A 15,901-nucleotide genomic window follows, 5' to 3' on the forward strand; every position below is an offset into this window, starting at 1 on the left:
GGACGTTTGTTCAACTCAGCATTTATGACTTTTATCTTGCCATGTTGTTAATCTGTTGATGGAGGTAATATAGAAACGATAATTATGTCAAATTGTTCGTGCTACTCATCTGGCACTCTGTGTCAAGACCAACAATCTAAAGCGACCGGTGTCAAATGCAACCATGGGCACCCAGACATGCCACCAATATGAACTGAGCTGTTGAATGCGGCACAAAACATCCAAAGAAACTACCGTAACCGAGTATTGTGATCCGTCCTCTCCCCCATACCCGTCGTAGACGGATATCTGCTTGTATTTTCTACAGTTTTCAATTTTCATCCGATTGACTTGAAATTTGAAGAGGATTTCCACATTTGGTCACCGAATTCAACGACCAATTATTTTTGAGGTCAACATAGGCTGAATTTCTAAAGTTGTCAATTTTCACCTGATTGACTTTTAATTTGAAGATGATTCATGAGAAAAATTCCAGGGGCATAGAAAAGGCCCCTTTGTATGGTATGTGCCATGTGGTGACCTGGAGAAAAGAAGACATTCCATGGCTTGTGGAAAATGCCAAACGATAGAAAATATATCATCTTCATTAAATAATGGAGCGCCCTACATATATAGGCTAAGACCCATTATGACTTGGTTTAATTTATTTTGTTTTGTGTGTGTGTGTACCTTGAAAACGAAAATGCCTAAGATAATGTGCATGTGCGTGATCAATTTGTTAAAAAATTGGCACCCTGAAGATGAACATTTCCAGAGCATTACTTGGTTTTGCCGAAGAACACAAGGGCAGTACAGCATGCACATGAGATTTTTTGAATGTGCGTTATATTTTATCGTCTGCCATTTTCCACAAGCGATGCAACGTTCCTTCTTTTCTATAGGTTACCACGTGGCATATACCATATAAAGGGGCCTTTTGTATGCCCGTGGGATTTTTCTCAAGAATTGCTTGTTATAAATGTACCCAGCTTGATTCTGTCTTTTCCTTCATTGGTCCAGCATGGTCCACACATTAGCCTAGCCAGGAAGTTATATCCCAATAATCTGTTTATTAGCAATCTGAACTTGGCAGCTCCGCTCGGCTGCACCTGATATGGTAAGTTTAATGCAAGTATGCATCGAGGGCATGATTTCCTGATGAGACAGCATTTACCACAGTTAAACATGAGTCAGACTGAGGTCACTGGGTCACGTGGTTAAATTGTTGGTGTTCGCAGTCAATTACCGACCCGCCGTGCCACGGACTTATTCGTGTGCGACGGCCTCTTCCCGGTGAGTCCAGGGAGAACCAGGGACACCCCCACACTCATGGTGGACCTGGGTTCACGGGGTACAACACATTCTTTGCTTTTGTTTATCCTGATCTCGGGTGGGTTTTATTTCTCCATTGTTTGAACCTTTTTGTTTATCCTGTTCTCGGGTGGATGTTGAAAAAGAAAAATTCTTAATTTTCATCTCTGCAGGTCTGGTGAGGATTTATGTATGTTTTTTTCCTTTGGAATCATTTAGTTTTATTTATACTGGTCTGGAGAGAATTTTGTTCTTTTTATCTTTTGAATCTTTTTCTTTCGCAGTGTGCCACCAGTTGTAGCAAATTGTTGAGCTCGAGGCCTTTTGGATGATATCGTTATCCTTGCATTCTCGTAATTCAGGAAGAAAACTCAATTCATTCTGGCAGTTGAAAGTGTTAAATAATAACATAACACTTTGAACCGTGCAACATTCATTACCCTTGCCAAAGGAGAGGGTTTTGCACTTGGGTCCGTTTGTTACTTGGCGAAAAAAAATTTTTCTCCAAGGATGTTGAGCTGTCATGTTTGTCTGTTTGTCTGTCTGTCTGTCAGTCACATGATTTTTGGCCACAGTTTTCAAGCAATTGTTCTGAATTTTTTTTGTTTGTGTAGATGACTGGCCAAGGAGAGCAACACTCTTATTTTGGTGAAGATCTGGATTTGAGAAGTTCTTAAGTGGTTCTTCACCTTTCAGAGATCGGGCCAAAAACTATATATAACACTATCTCCAAAGGTTTGGATGGATTCACATGAAACTTGGTGGACAGATTTGGAATGCCACCAGGAAGAATTGATTCAATTTTGGTAGAGATCGAATCCAGATCTTCATACGAGAATTATTTAATTTTCAACTGATTCTTCACCATTCAGAGATCAGGCTAAAAACAATATATAACACAATTTCTCAAAAAGTTGTGGATGGATTTGTATGAAATTTTGTGGATAGGTTGGGTGTGTAAAAAGGAACAATTAATTCAATTCTGTTGAAGATCTGAATCCGAATTCAGATTTGAGACTTTTTCAAGTCGTTCTTCGCCATTGAGAGATGGGGCCAACAGCTATGTATAGCATCGATCCATCCATCCATTGGAACCATACTGTGTGCAGAGCGTTGGTGTTGTCGAGGCAGTCTCCTTGGCTATTGGGTACAATCCTGGACGGGTCGCCACTCCGACACAGGATACCAGCAAGCTGGCACTCATTTTGCCGATCTCGGAAGGATGGCAGGCAGTCAACCCCACCTGGTGTTAATTCAACAGCCGAGGGGGATTTCAACTCGGGATCCTCGGATCCCAAGCACACCACCCTAATCATTAAGCCAACACCAGGCATTATGTATAGCATGATGTATCAAAAAGTTGTGGATGAGTTTGTTTGGTGACAAGAAGAAGCCGATTCGATTTTGGTTCTGGTCCGGATTCAGATCCGACCCATCAGTGGGATATAATATTGAAACTGTTCAGCCTGGTGGAGCTACGTGCTCTACCGAGTGCCATTCCGTTTCACCAAGTTGTCACTGATTTTTCATTTGTTTGTCCGCACAGAACTTTAGTGTTTTTCTCCGCAACCATTTGTCGGATCGAGACAAAATTTTCACCATAGGAGTGACTACTCAAGTAGAATGTTTTGCTGATAATTATGATATCATAGGTCACATCGTGTGGCAACCAGGTTGGAAAAACAGAAAAAATTTGGACTGATGTATCATCAAAACCATATCATGGAAAAATTTAAAACTTGAGAATCAGATGAAAATTTATTACTCATGGGGAATAAGTGTTTTTCATTTTTGTTTTCTTTTAATTTTTTTTCAATGATGTCATAATTGCATATGTAGAATGTGACATCTGATCAGTATTAAAATTTTTGAGCATCATCTAGAGATAATGGTCCACAGAAAATATTTTGATGACACAAACAGATCGAGGCGAAACTTTACACGTTGACCGCCTATCCGTGAGGAACAAAAGTTTCACACATATGATGTCATAGGTCACATGGTTTGGCAGCCATGTTGGATTTATCCTAAAACCCATAAAAAATCTTCTTCTCCAATACGTCTGAACAGATCGAGCGGAAACTTCACACAAATGTTCCCCAAGCCATGGGTGGACAAGTTTGTTAAAGAATCATTGAGAGGTCACATGGTTTGGCAGCCTAATTGGATTGAAGAAAAATATTAAATCATGTTTTCTCTGGAACCGCTTAATCGATCGATGTGAAATTTCAAAATTATGATCTCGTCGAGATGGGGAATACATGTTTTAAATTTCAATTTGATTGGATGCATGGTTTGGCAGCCAGAATAATTTAATTTAATGATGTAGGTTCCTTTTCTTTATTTAGTTTATTTTTTAATAAGGCTCATTTGACTGTGCCTGGATGAGTTTGAGGGTAGAAGAGTAGCAGCTGAAATGCGAATCCTATCCATGTTCATCCTGATGACTTCATCTTTGCTTTTTGCTTCTTTGGGTTCCTTCTGATGACTCCAATGCAGGACTGTACCTATTTAGTCTTCCACTTGATTTGAATTGAATTTATTTTAATCTCATTCAAAATTCAATTGAACAATAATAATAATTAAAAAAAAATCGTCATGGGTCAGGGTCAGGTGCCCCATCAAAGCCGGGGTTGCATCAAAGTGGGACGTCTTGGTACTCGGTCATCACTGCCAGCAGTTATATAGTGGCAGATCTAATTATGTCTCTTATTAATTACATAACACACCAGTACACAAAATACACCACACAAAACAAGTCCTGGTGAGGGTTTGCAATCTCTGATTGCTCTTTTTTTCTTGTTTTTAAGAGTAGGAGCTTGCGGGTGCCATTAAGTGATGAAAATTCCTTTTGTGCATTTTGCAGGATTATCAAAGAGCTTTGAAATATATTTCAAAACTTTCTTTTGCACAAGCTGAAAGCAACATGAAAAGATATGGCAAATGTCTGATGCAACATGTTCCTGAGGAGACGACAAATTTGCTGAGGCGTCTGTGCACAGATTACAAGGCTGCGTCTGCTGCAAACATGCATGAGGAAGGACTTGTGGACGATGTCAACAAGGTGTTCTTTTATTTGGGTTTCTTTTTTACTTTTTTTCGACTTCAACTTAGATCAATATTTCAAGATGAGGCCATCTCTATCATGGCCTGGCAGGACAACCTATATGTATGTACACTCGTATCTCAGATGTCTAGCCTGGGTTTGATTCTTAACCCAGCTATACATTGTGTACCATTCCTTGGATGGACATTCTAACTGTCCCATCTTCCATCACCAGATGTTGGTGGATGTTAAAAGTCCCATCATATCCTTCATTCACACCAAAGACTTGAAATTGTCCATGCTTCTTTATTGCTTGCCACTCAGTATTGAAACGAGAGCACTGACAAACATCCACGGGGAGGAGGAAATCCTTCTCAATTGCTTTGCTGTGTTGATAGTAAAATGATGTAATAAAAGATTGATGCTGTCACTAGTATGTAGACTCTAGAGTGTTCTGGGAAATGTTGTTCCTTTCTCCAAGCTCAGCGGGTGTATGTGTCGGTGTCTGATATTTTCGTTGCAGGTCCTCCACGACCTTAATTTAGAACCTGTAATATAAAAGGAAATTGAAGATTGTCGCATTGGAGGCGTCGTTAACGGTCACTTTGAGCTGCGGATCCTAAAACGGAGTTTCGGATGTTACTACATTCAAAATAACTAGGATTACCCAACATGCACCTAACTTAGCTGAAACTGCTGGTGTTGGTGTTCCCATGGTAAGACAGGAAAATGGGAAAACGTTTTCTTCACAAATGAATGGTTTATTAAAGGTATATTGGAGGGGAGAGAGACGAGAGGCCAATAATAAATAAATAGGACAGACCAGGCGCTCAAAGGACAAACTAGTAGGGAAGCACACTCATTTAGGTTTTAGGCTTTATTTATTTTCATTGTACATCACCCAACTATGGTGTCAAATAAATACCGATTCTCACTCAACAATGGGGAAGGAGTCCGGGCTTGAGGCAAGTCTCAAACTGGTTGTGGGTGCAATATGGCTCGAGCTGATTGGTGATCCGTGCAGGCTGGTGCTGCACATGGTGATTAGGAGAGGTATTGTGATGAGAGGGATACTGCCTCTGCCAAAGTCTGACCCCACCTCCAAAACGAGAACTAAAGTCCAAAACTCCAACTCCACAACTATAACTGCAAATTGGGCATGGTTACGGCCTTCGTAAACAATTGGCACTGCCTTTTTGGGTGGCGCGTCCTGCTTAATAGCCGTTTGCTTCTGTGGGAGTGCCATCTTCAAGGCCATCCTGCCCCACTGGGCGGTTTCATGAAAAGAGTCTTGCGTGTCCCCTCTCCAAGGCTCTGCAGCTGATCTAACCACCACGGCCTGCAGTACTCCGGCCAAATAGTTCCTGCTGATTCCTCCTAAAGTTGTGTCTTTGTGCCCAAGTCCTCACCTGGCCTCGCTCAAAAACGAGATGTTTTACATTACGCACTGACTATCTGCTTTATATTTAACACTCACTGCCTCCTCAGTGCACGCTTAACAAAACGACTTACTCTGACAATTTTCCCTGTTACTGTAGTATTCGAATATATGGTCACACGGTCCATACTATTCTTACCACAATCTAGTTCTAGATCTCTCCCCCCCCTCCCTCCACTTTCCATGTAAAAAAATATTCACAAATCATCTTTAAACTAGATGTAAATGTTTGTCGGCACCAGACTTTTACATTTATGCTCCTCCTCTGTCCTTCAGAGCCTGCTCATGACAACCTCATCATCAGTGATCTTTTCTACTCCTTTCACTGACATCGTGCATCTGCTTCCTGTTATTACTGCTTATCTACCTCTTTACCTGCTTTCTCACTGTTTATCCACTTGTTTTTTGGCACATTACTGTCTTCCGTTGAGATATCTCTGCGTTCTTTAACTCCCAAATATTCCAATGTATAGAAATAACATTATAGAGAGTAATGCATTCTGAAAGTGTTTTATTTTATTATTTCACAATAATAAAAAACAACAACCTTTCAACTTGTTTATTTTACTTCTTATCCTTTTATCAATTGGAGGTTGTGTTTTCTCATCAATCCGGTAATTACGGTGGTCTCCAAGAATTATCCAAACTTGCCTTCACCTGGTGTTTGGAAATGCATGTCTTTATACTTGAATCGTTGTCATTGACAGGGTAATGCAGAAGAGTTCATTCATATTTTTGCAAACAATCGTGCTCACCTGAAGGAGTTTTTGAAGCACATGACGGAAGTTGAGCCAGTTTGCCCAATGGGAGTGTATGAGACGCTGCTGGAACTCGAGCTTCGAGACTGGGTCCGTGAAGATGACCCTCGAGTAAGACTTCAACTGCGTTTCAAAATTCGGACCATTGGGTTTGCATTTGCAGTTAAATCGCACCCGTGTTCAAAGGGAAGCGATTCAGTTTGACATTTTTAATATGAAATTGGCAAAGCCTAGAAACAAACGAAACCCATTATAATTACCCTTTGGAACCTCTTGGGATTAAACACAGTGTGTTAGAAAGGTTGTTCTTCATTTTTATTGGAAGGAAGGATGTACCTGAATATTTAGTGGCTTCATTGCTTAAAAATGTTTCGATTAAAAACTCCGAAATGGAAGTTTTTATAGGGACACTGGAAATCTGCTGGGTTTTTTTCTCATGTTTGAATGTAACATAAAGTATTCTTTGCTCTTTTCAGCTTAAATTGGAGTTGCAGAATCGACTGATGAAGCTTTTGAGAAGTGGAGTTTTTAGTAATGACATTGACAAGGCATTGATTATGTGCCAGATGCACAACTTTAAAGATGGGGTTCTCTTTCTCTACGAAAAAGCTCATCTGTAAGTATATTGCTTTGCATCTTGTTGCCGAGTCATTGATTGTTTTTGGACATTGACCCCTCCATTTTTTGGGATTGCAACAATGTCATTTCATGTTCTTGATTGTGTGACGTTGTTAATGGCATTTATGAAAGTTGTTCTCTTGGGAGCTTGTGATTTATCCCGAGGCAAGATCTGTCAATGGTGAGTAATGCAATGATAAGTGACGTGGTAATTTATTTTATTTTAAATCTCTTGTGTGTTCTACTTGATATTTCCCAGTTACCAACAGGTTGTGCAGTATCACATGGACAACGATGATTACGCACACGTGATAGAATCTTGCAAAAAGTTTGGCGATAAAGAGAGTGGATTGTGGGAACAAGTTTTAGGCTACTTTGCTAGCAAGGAAGAGAACTGCAAACAGTACATTATGGAAGTTTTGGAGCACATAGACTCGAACAACCTGATGTTGCCGTTGCTGGGTAAGTTGTGTGTGATTTGTACAAATTGTGATGGTGGGTGCAGCCTTGCCAAACAGACTTTCCTGATGACTTTTGACATCAAATTTGCTTGTTACCTTCGCCAAAGGAGGGTATTGCGTTTGGGTCCATTTGTTTGTCTGTCTGTTTGTTTGCACAGAACTTTCGTGTTTATCTCTGCAACCGCTTGACGGAATGCGACAAAATTTTCACCTTTGGTGCGACGACTCACGTAGAATGCTTTAATGATAATTATGACGTCATTGGTCACTTGGTGTGGCAGCCATATTGGGAAAAAACTTTGAACCTCTGTACCTCTGAAACCGCACCAAGGGAAAAAATTGAAACTTGGCACATAGCAAGTACTCCTCATGGGGAACGAGTGTGATTATTATTATTCTTCTTATTAATTTTTTTCATGACGTCATAGTTACATATGTAGAACGCCACATCCGATCAGTATGAAAATTGAGTCATCTCGGTATAAAATGGTCCACAGAAGAAAAATTGATGTCACCGGTCACGTGATTCAGCAGCCATTTTTTTTGGTTTTTAACCTTCAAAAATCTTCTTTGAAGTGGCTGAACAGATCGAGATCAAACTTTACACGTATGACTGCCTGTCCATGAGGAACAAAAGGTTCACACATGATGTCATTGATCACATGGTTTGGCAGCCACTTTGGATTTACCCAAAAACCTATAAAAATACACCACTCAAAAGAAGTGTTAGCGAGGGTCTGCAATCTCTGATTGCTCTTTTTCTTGTTAACCTTGTGGCATATGGAACAAGTAGGCAATAGTTGGGGTGAATGGGGGAGCAGTGAGCTGGTGCTACGAAACTCAAACTGACCTTATTTTTAAGGATTTCTTGTTAGTATCAAAGAAACGTGTCCGCTCTACGTTTGCCTTCCAGATTCCAGAAAAAAAAGTTTAAAATTCTGCTCACTTCATGTGCTTTGCTTTGCTTTGCTTTGCTTCTTCACATCATTGCCGTTTCACAGTGCCGTCTAAAGACTCCGAAGGCTCCTTGGTACAGTGCAAGTTGAGCCCCAACTGTCTTACAACAGAAAATGGTGATGCTTCTCTAATTGTAACGATAAATGTGTATTACCCTGCGCTTGCGAAGCGAAATGTGGGGTTAAGCAATTAGTTGCGTCTGTCTGTCTACAACCGTCAGTTTATGATGGAGGAACAAAATTTTAATTGAATGTTACATTTTGAACACAAATCAGAAAACAAAGTTGTCGTTTCACAGTACTTTGGTTCTGCATTCAGCCCGCTCGCACATGCATAGAGTTGTGTTTAAAAAAAAAAAAATACTGTCTCCCTGCCAGCAGTCAAACATCATTGAAAATCATTCCAAACAGGAAACATGATTTTTTTTTTTGTTTTTAAAGGACATCATAAAGGGCACAAACGACAGACAAGAAGCAGGAATGTAACGTGTTAAATAAGGTGGTGTATCTGCAGTAGTAAACTTCTGGATTTTTTTTTCTATGACCTTTAAAGTTTTAATTAATCTTTTTTTTCTACAACCTTTAAATTAAGTCTTTAATTTCGATTGAATTATACACTTGAACACTGGAGAACAAAGTTGCCTTTTTGGCACTTTCCAAACCCTTCCATTTAGCAGTACTTGGACATATTAAAGAAGGTGGTGTATAAAACACTGCATCAGTGGCACAAAACGTCCAGCATTTTTAAAATACGACCTTTAAAATCATTTTTATTTCAGTTGAGTTTTTACTGGAACACTGCATGGGGCAAGGTGTTATATGAACTCTCTAGTTTACCATCCCCTACGCAGCGGAAGATGGGGTTTTGCACTCGTGTGCGTGCGTGTGTCTTGGCCGTAACTTTTTTTTTACCATTTGAGTTTTTGTCATCAAATTTTCAATAAAGCTTTATTGCAAGAATATAGGGAAGACAAATTAATAATTAAAATTTAAAAAAAAATTATTATTATTATTGTTATTCTTGGACCCTTTATTGGCCTTTTTTTGCTCTATTATCTTTCTATACATTTTTCTCAACAACCACTTGTCTGACAATTTTCACTGGAGCATCGACCCCTCCCCCCCCATGAATAATATTTTAATTAGAATAGTGACGTCATAGGTCATGTGATATGGCAGCCATCTTGAATTAAATGCAAAAAATTAAAGCATATCTTTGAAAACACTGATCGGAAAAATTTGAAACTTCGCACATCTCATTCGACATCCAATGGGGAATAAAGGATTGTTGGTACGACTTCATCGGTGAAGTGGTGGACCAGCCATAAATGTTTTAATCAAAATCCTTGTTGACCATTGAGAATCAGTGTGTACGTCCAGACGAACATTTTTATCAATTGAGATTTTGTCATCAAATCTTCAAGAAGCCTTTATGAGATTGGAGAACACATGAATAAATGTACTATATATATATATATATATATATATATATATATATATATATATATATATATATATATATATATATATATATATATACTGTAGTTTCATGAAGTTTAGTTTGAGTACAAAGCAGACGCTGACGGGCTTTGCTTTTTGAGATGCTTTCTGGTTACAATTGTGTGTGTATTTGTGTGCCCGGGAAGGGTTTAAGCATAAAAGCTTTTGTGTTTTGTTTTTTCATAGTCGAGGCAGTTGGGGAAGGGGAGAGATGCAAATTCTTGATGTAAATGTGTTGCGCCACTTGCAGTGAGAGAGTGTATTTCAAGTCCCAGCTGTTTACATTATCACAACAGCATCTCCATGAAAACTTGTAGAATCAAAAACTACTTGGCCAATTTACATATGTGCTTTGTATTTTACGCTCTCTGAGACAAAATATGTTAAGTGGTAGTTGTACTTTGGGCATGCATGGAAATGTTCTACTAAGATGGGATGGCCACCTCCAACTTGTATTTTTACCCTTATTTAGTGTGGGATCGTCATACCTGATAATGCACTCCTGAACACAACTTAAACTGGATGTTATCACTTCAAAAAAAAATATATATATATATATATATCGAGCGTCCGGAAGTTTTCCATATCATTTGAAAATACTCCATTTCTATGTCTGAGTGTAAGGAAAATGAGTCATCATATATATATATATATATATATATATATATATATATATATATATATATATATATATATATATATATATATATATATATATATATATATATATATATATATATATATATGACTAGCTGGAGGACCCGGCGTTGCCCGGGGAAAAAAAAGGAATGAGAAAGGTGTAAATTGTGGTGCTTACTATAGATCACATTTATATATCACATCTAATTTGGACACATTTCACATTTCTTTGTCGTTGTCAGCGTTCGTCATCAGTGCTCATGAGGCTGTCACGGAGGTTGGCGTAGCTATCAGCAAACAAGTTATTTTGCTCCCGGCGAATAAAGCCCAGTCGCTCTGTCTCGATCTTGCAGTAGACATCGACCAGAAACTGCTGAAAGAGTCGTCACATCTGCAGTATGTGGTTGCCCTCTCTCACCATGATGTGGTAGCTGTAGTACTGCAGCTGTGAGTTTTCATCCATCCTGTCCAGTAGCATTCCTGCCCACTAGATGGATGCTGGAGCCATCTGTTCCATATGGGAACACTATGGGATACTGGAGTGCATCATACGATCATGCAGCTAACTGATCCTTTTATGTGCCCCATCACGAAGTCTGAGGACAATGTCTCTGGGTTCTGTTGGTTCATTGTCCATTAGGATGGTGACTTCTGGTGCAGATTGGGCATTGTAGCGGCATGTGTGCTTTCCTTGCGGTCGCTTGTTTTCTCTGATGATGATCTGGCGCTCTTCAGAGTTGCCTCCTTCTGCAAGTACATCTCTTGCAGTCTTGAGCTCACAGACCAGATGGTTATTCTCAGGAAACTACTTTGTGAGCATCTCAAGGATGTGTGGCTTGTGGCCGCTGTGGTTCCTGGCAGCCAGGTCCTTGGTGTGTGAGTCCAGGAAGTAGACCTGCAGGAACTTTGACTGGCCCTCCACAGGTGGGAGCAAGCTGCCAATGCGGTGGAACACTTGACCTTGGATCCGGAAGCTCGGGTTCCAGCCCTGGACTTCAGCTTCCCTGTGCCCGAAGCTCATCATCGCAAAGCTGCCATTATACGTCCGAATGTTGTCAAGGAAGTGCTTGCTGAGGGGATCTTCGCCTGAGAGAAGTTCCTTCAGCAAGGGAGGAAGGGCAGGAGAGGGCTCAAGGACGACCTTGCCATCGCTGCAGCACACACCCTTGGTCTCTCTCTTGAACTTGTAAGCAGAGCAGTGGGTGCAGACTTGGTCCATTCGGCCGATGTCTGCATGAGTTGTTGGGTCAGTCGGGTCGTACGTGAATGCCACCCTGTTGGCATTGTTGTGCTCTTGTGCCCGGACCAGTGTTCGTGCTTCTGCAGTGCAGTGACGCATTGCCTCAAGTCTTGCATCACACTCTTCCTCAGTCTCATTTGCTCGCCGCTGCTGTTGTCGATAAGCCTGTTCATTGAGCCTAGTTGATCGCTCCTCTTCAGTCTCATTTTGTTGTGGCTGCTGTTTCTGCTGTGCCTGTTCATTTAGCCTGGCATATTGCTCCTCTTCAGTCTCCTGTTGTCTCTTCGTGTGTTTTCGCTTAGCTGCAGCTCCCTTGGGACCAATGGAGCTCTTCCTTTTTCGGGGCATCTAAAATCAGAAACTTTGTAAACGTTCACTGGTCTGTCCATACACTGCTCTGTATTTGTCTTGTTTTGATCAGGATGTGAATAAAAAAGTCGTGACGCGTAAAATCAATTAATTGCAGCAGAAAAATTGAAACGGCCAAAAAAAATGTACTTTTTTTTCATTTTTTATTTTTTTTTAAACATCCAAGGTAGTACCTCTGAGACGTGTTGATTCCGAATATGCCTTTAGTTTTGCTATGTGATGCATAGTTCGTGAGTTATAAGAGGACAAACAAACATACACTACGACTATATAATATACTATATATATATATATATATATATATATATATATATATATATATATATATATATATATATATATATATTTTTATTACGGCTGTGGAAATTCGCAGGGCACCATATAGGTCCTTAGTTCAGTTATGCGGATAAGTCTGTGTTCAGATCGATTTCCCCACCGTTGTCTCATGGGAATTATTATTCGTGTGATCAGGGCTGTGATCTTTGAGTTAGCCGTTTTTCTTTTACTCTCGTTATTTTGGACCAACCGCTCACAACCACCACCTCCACCACCAACAGCGCCCTCACAACCATTCACAACAACCACCTCCACCACCAACAGCACTCTCACAACTGCCTTCACACAACCACCTCCTCCACAACCACCCTCACACAACCATCTTCTCCACAACGCCAATCACAGCCACCATCTCCCAAACCGCATCTCCCTCAATACCCAACAACGGAACAACATCGCTTCACCTTCAACTCCGCGGGCGCCACCATCTTTGCGCCGGCCACGGCAAGGTCGCTGCAAACAAACGCGGTGGTTTCCTTGTTCCGAGCCACGGTGATTTCTACCACGTCCGCTCTCCCTTCAGCGTCGATGATTCCTGCCACGTCTGCTCGCCCCGAACCTCGCCTCAGAATTCGGATCAGGAGAGCGAGAGGGGCGGAGCCAGTGGGTTGTCAGAGGTGAAAGTGCAGAGATCAGATCTCGCCTCACGAACCCTATAAAACAGCGCGCAGAGTGCCAGTCAGTCGAGTCGGTCGGGGTCTGGAGCGGTGTGAGGAGCGGAGTTCGAGCCCAGTGGAGGGCAGTGGAAGTCCGGGTTCGCCGAGGAGACGGAGCGGGGAGCACAGCAGGCCGGCCGTGCCACGCGTAACGGCGCATTCGTGTGGGACGGAGAGAGGTCGCCAGCCAGCATCAAACAGTCCGTGGTGATCGGGCTTCGGGACAGTTCGAGCAGCGCTGAGGGACGGACGGGCTCTTAAATTGGGCATCAACTCTGAAAGAGCATAAGTCCCGTTCGTTCCTCTGAGGCGTTGCCGGCTGGGCCGGAATCACCAGGCCGTCAGACGAGGCCTGGGCTGGACCGCGGTCACGACAGCGGCCTTAGGGACGGTACGTCGCGAGTCGCCCCAGCGAGGTGAAGTTAACCAGCGCGGCCTCTCGGAGCCTCTGCGCTCTACACTGCTCTGTGCAAGAAAGACCCAAAGAGGTCCAGTCTACCCCTCGTCTGTCCTGGGTTTTTTTTTTTTTTGCTTTTGAATGAAAGTTGTGGTGCCATGTCTGCAAGTAGAACTGTACAAGTGATTGTTCATAAGAGATAGATGGTAGTAGCTATTTTGCATTGCTTTTGCTTGATTGATACATGACTGCATGCGTGTTTTGCATACCTGCATGACTCTATCATTGTTTATACGTGCTTATGTGTTGTTCGTAAATAAATGTGCTTGTTTAAATGTACCCCGTTCGTTGCGTCTTTTCCTTAATTGACCTGCCATCTTGCACTCGGAATATAGTTGGTTTTTAAATAGCCGGTAAAGTGATCGGGTCCAATGGGACTGTGCGATAACACCCTGCTCGGTGATGCCAAAAGGAAGCGGGCTGCTTAAGCGGCTCGTTTCCAAGCGGTCCCGTTGAGGTACAATCTCTCGCTAATCTACCTGTACTGCGCGATTAATTAGGTATATTGACAATTTGGCGATTGACCCTGTAGCGCGGGTGGAGTACGGACAAGGTTGTGGTGTGCTCAAAAACACACCCGTGGCTGGTTTTCAGCGTTTATCCGGAAAGCCGCGACTGGATTGTCCGTCCTTTGGGCGAAACGGCCGCTATTGGTTTAACGCGGTCATTCGCACGCCGGCGGGCGAGAATCAACAACAATATATATATATATATACATATATATATATATATATATATATATATATATATATATATATATATATATATATATATATATCTTTGTATATAAAGTTGAAAGTGTGTCTGTATGTGTGTGTTTGTCTGTGACCTTTGCACGTGAAAAGTACTGGACTGATCCTCACCAAACTTCACATGCTGACAGAACATGTACCTGGGAGTGTCCCGATGTAAAAGAATTGTACTTCCGACTTCCGGTTTCCGAATTATGACGTCATCACCTGATTTCGTAACGTTAATTTTTCAAGTTCAGCCGATTGACATGGGGCCAACGCCATTTGCAAGAGAATGAAAAAATAATGCTACAGTCAATTGAAGACAATGACTTCCGACTTCCCGGTTTCCGAATTATGACGTCATCACCTGATTTCGTAACGTTAATTTTTCAAGTTCAGCCGATTGACATGGGGCCAATGGAATTTGGCAAAAATGTGGTCTTCCACATGTACAAAGCCTTTTTTGGCTCAGAGAAAAACTTAGACCCACCCAGATTGACTCAGTCATTCGCGCTGAATTGCCCAACCCAGAAGAGCATCCGTTTTTGTACGCTATTGTGAAACGTCATATGATCCATGGTCCATGTGGGGTGATAAATAGCAAGGCACCCTGCATGAAAAATGGAAAATGTGGAAAGAGGTTCCCTGGAGAACTCCTCCACGAAACGCATTCGGATAAAGATAGATATCCATTGTATCGTAGGCGGGCACCTGATGATGGTGGATTTGAAACAACGGTTGAAGTTCACGGTATTCCTGAACCCGTCGTTGTTGATAATAAATGGATAGTTCCACATATCCCATTACTCTCCACTATTTTCAATGCCAATATCAACGTTGAGTACTGCAATAGTGTAAAAGCTATCAAATACATATGCAAATACATTCACAAGGGCAGTGATCAAGCAGTAGTAACCATTGAGAGAAACGACATCAACGAGGTTCAAAAATATGAAAATGGTTGATATATATGCAGCAATGAAGCCATATGGAGGATATTGAACTTCCCCATTACTGGCAGGTTTCCTCCAGTTATTCACCTGACAATTCACCTTGAGAACGGACAGAAAGTTTATTTTACAGATCAAAATGTCCAACAACGAGCGGAAGAACCTCCAATTTCTAACTTACTGGCATTTTTCAAACGATGCGAAATTGATGACTTTGCTCGAACTCGTCTGTATGCTCAGGTGCCAACGTATTTCACTTGGAACTCGAGTCAGAAACATTGGAACAGGAAGAAGCAAGGTTCAGAAGTTCCAGGATATCCCGGTATTTACAAATCTGACACATTGGGTCGAGTGTACACAGTACATCCCAATAATTTTAAATGTTTCTACGTCTGCCTCCTCCTGCATGTGAAACGAGGTCCAGTGAGTTTCATAGACCTGAGAACAGTGGAC

At 41.4% G+C, this 15,901-nt stretch overlaps 1 protein-coding gene across 3 annotated transcripts in view; it reads left to right on the forward strand.

The window, feature by feature from the left end:
- The window catches only part of VPS11 (VPS11 core subunit of CORVET and HOPS complexes), a 66,757-nt gene that overhangs the window by 36,933 nt on the left and 13,923 nt on the right, over positions 1-15,901 (forward strand). For 2 of the 3 annotated variants that reach the window (XM_085846598.1, XM_085846589.1), the window contains 4 exons: positions 4,157-4,354; positions 6,482-6,643; positions 7,009-7,148; positions 7,410-7,612. In XM_085846598.1, the coding sequence (XP_085702724.1) occupies positions 4,157-4,354; positions 6,482-6,643; positions 7,009-7,148; positions 7,410-7,612 (703 nt within the window). The remainder of the gene's footprint in view (positions 1-4,156; positions 4,355-6,481; positions 6,644-7,008; positions 7,149-7,409; positions 7,613-15,901) is intronic. The other variant, XM_085846607.1, reaches the window with a different exon arrangement.

Source organism: Eptatretus burgeri, chromosome 1 (assembly GCF_056783735.1).
Source record: "Eptatretus burgeri isolate ZD-2024b chromosome 1, Ebu_testis_v1, whole genome shotgun sequence".
NCBI classification, from domain to species: Eukaryota; Metazoa; Chordata; class Myxini; order Myxiniformes; family Myxinidae; genus Eptatretus; species Eptatretus burgeri.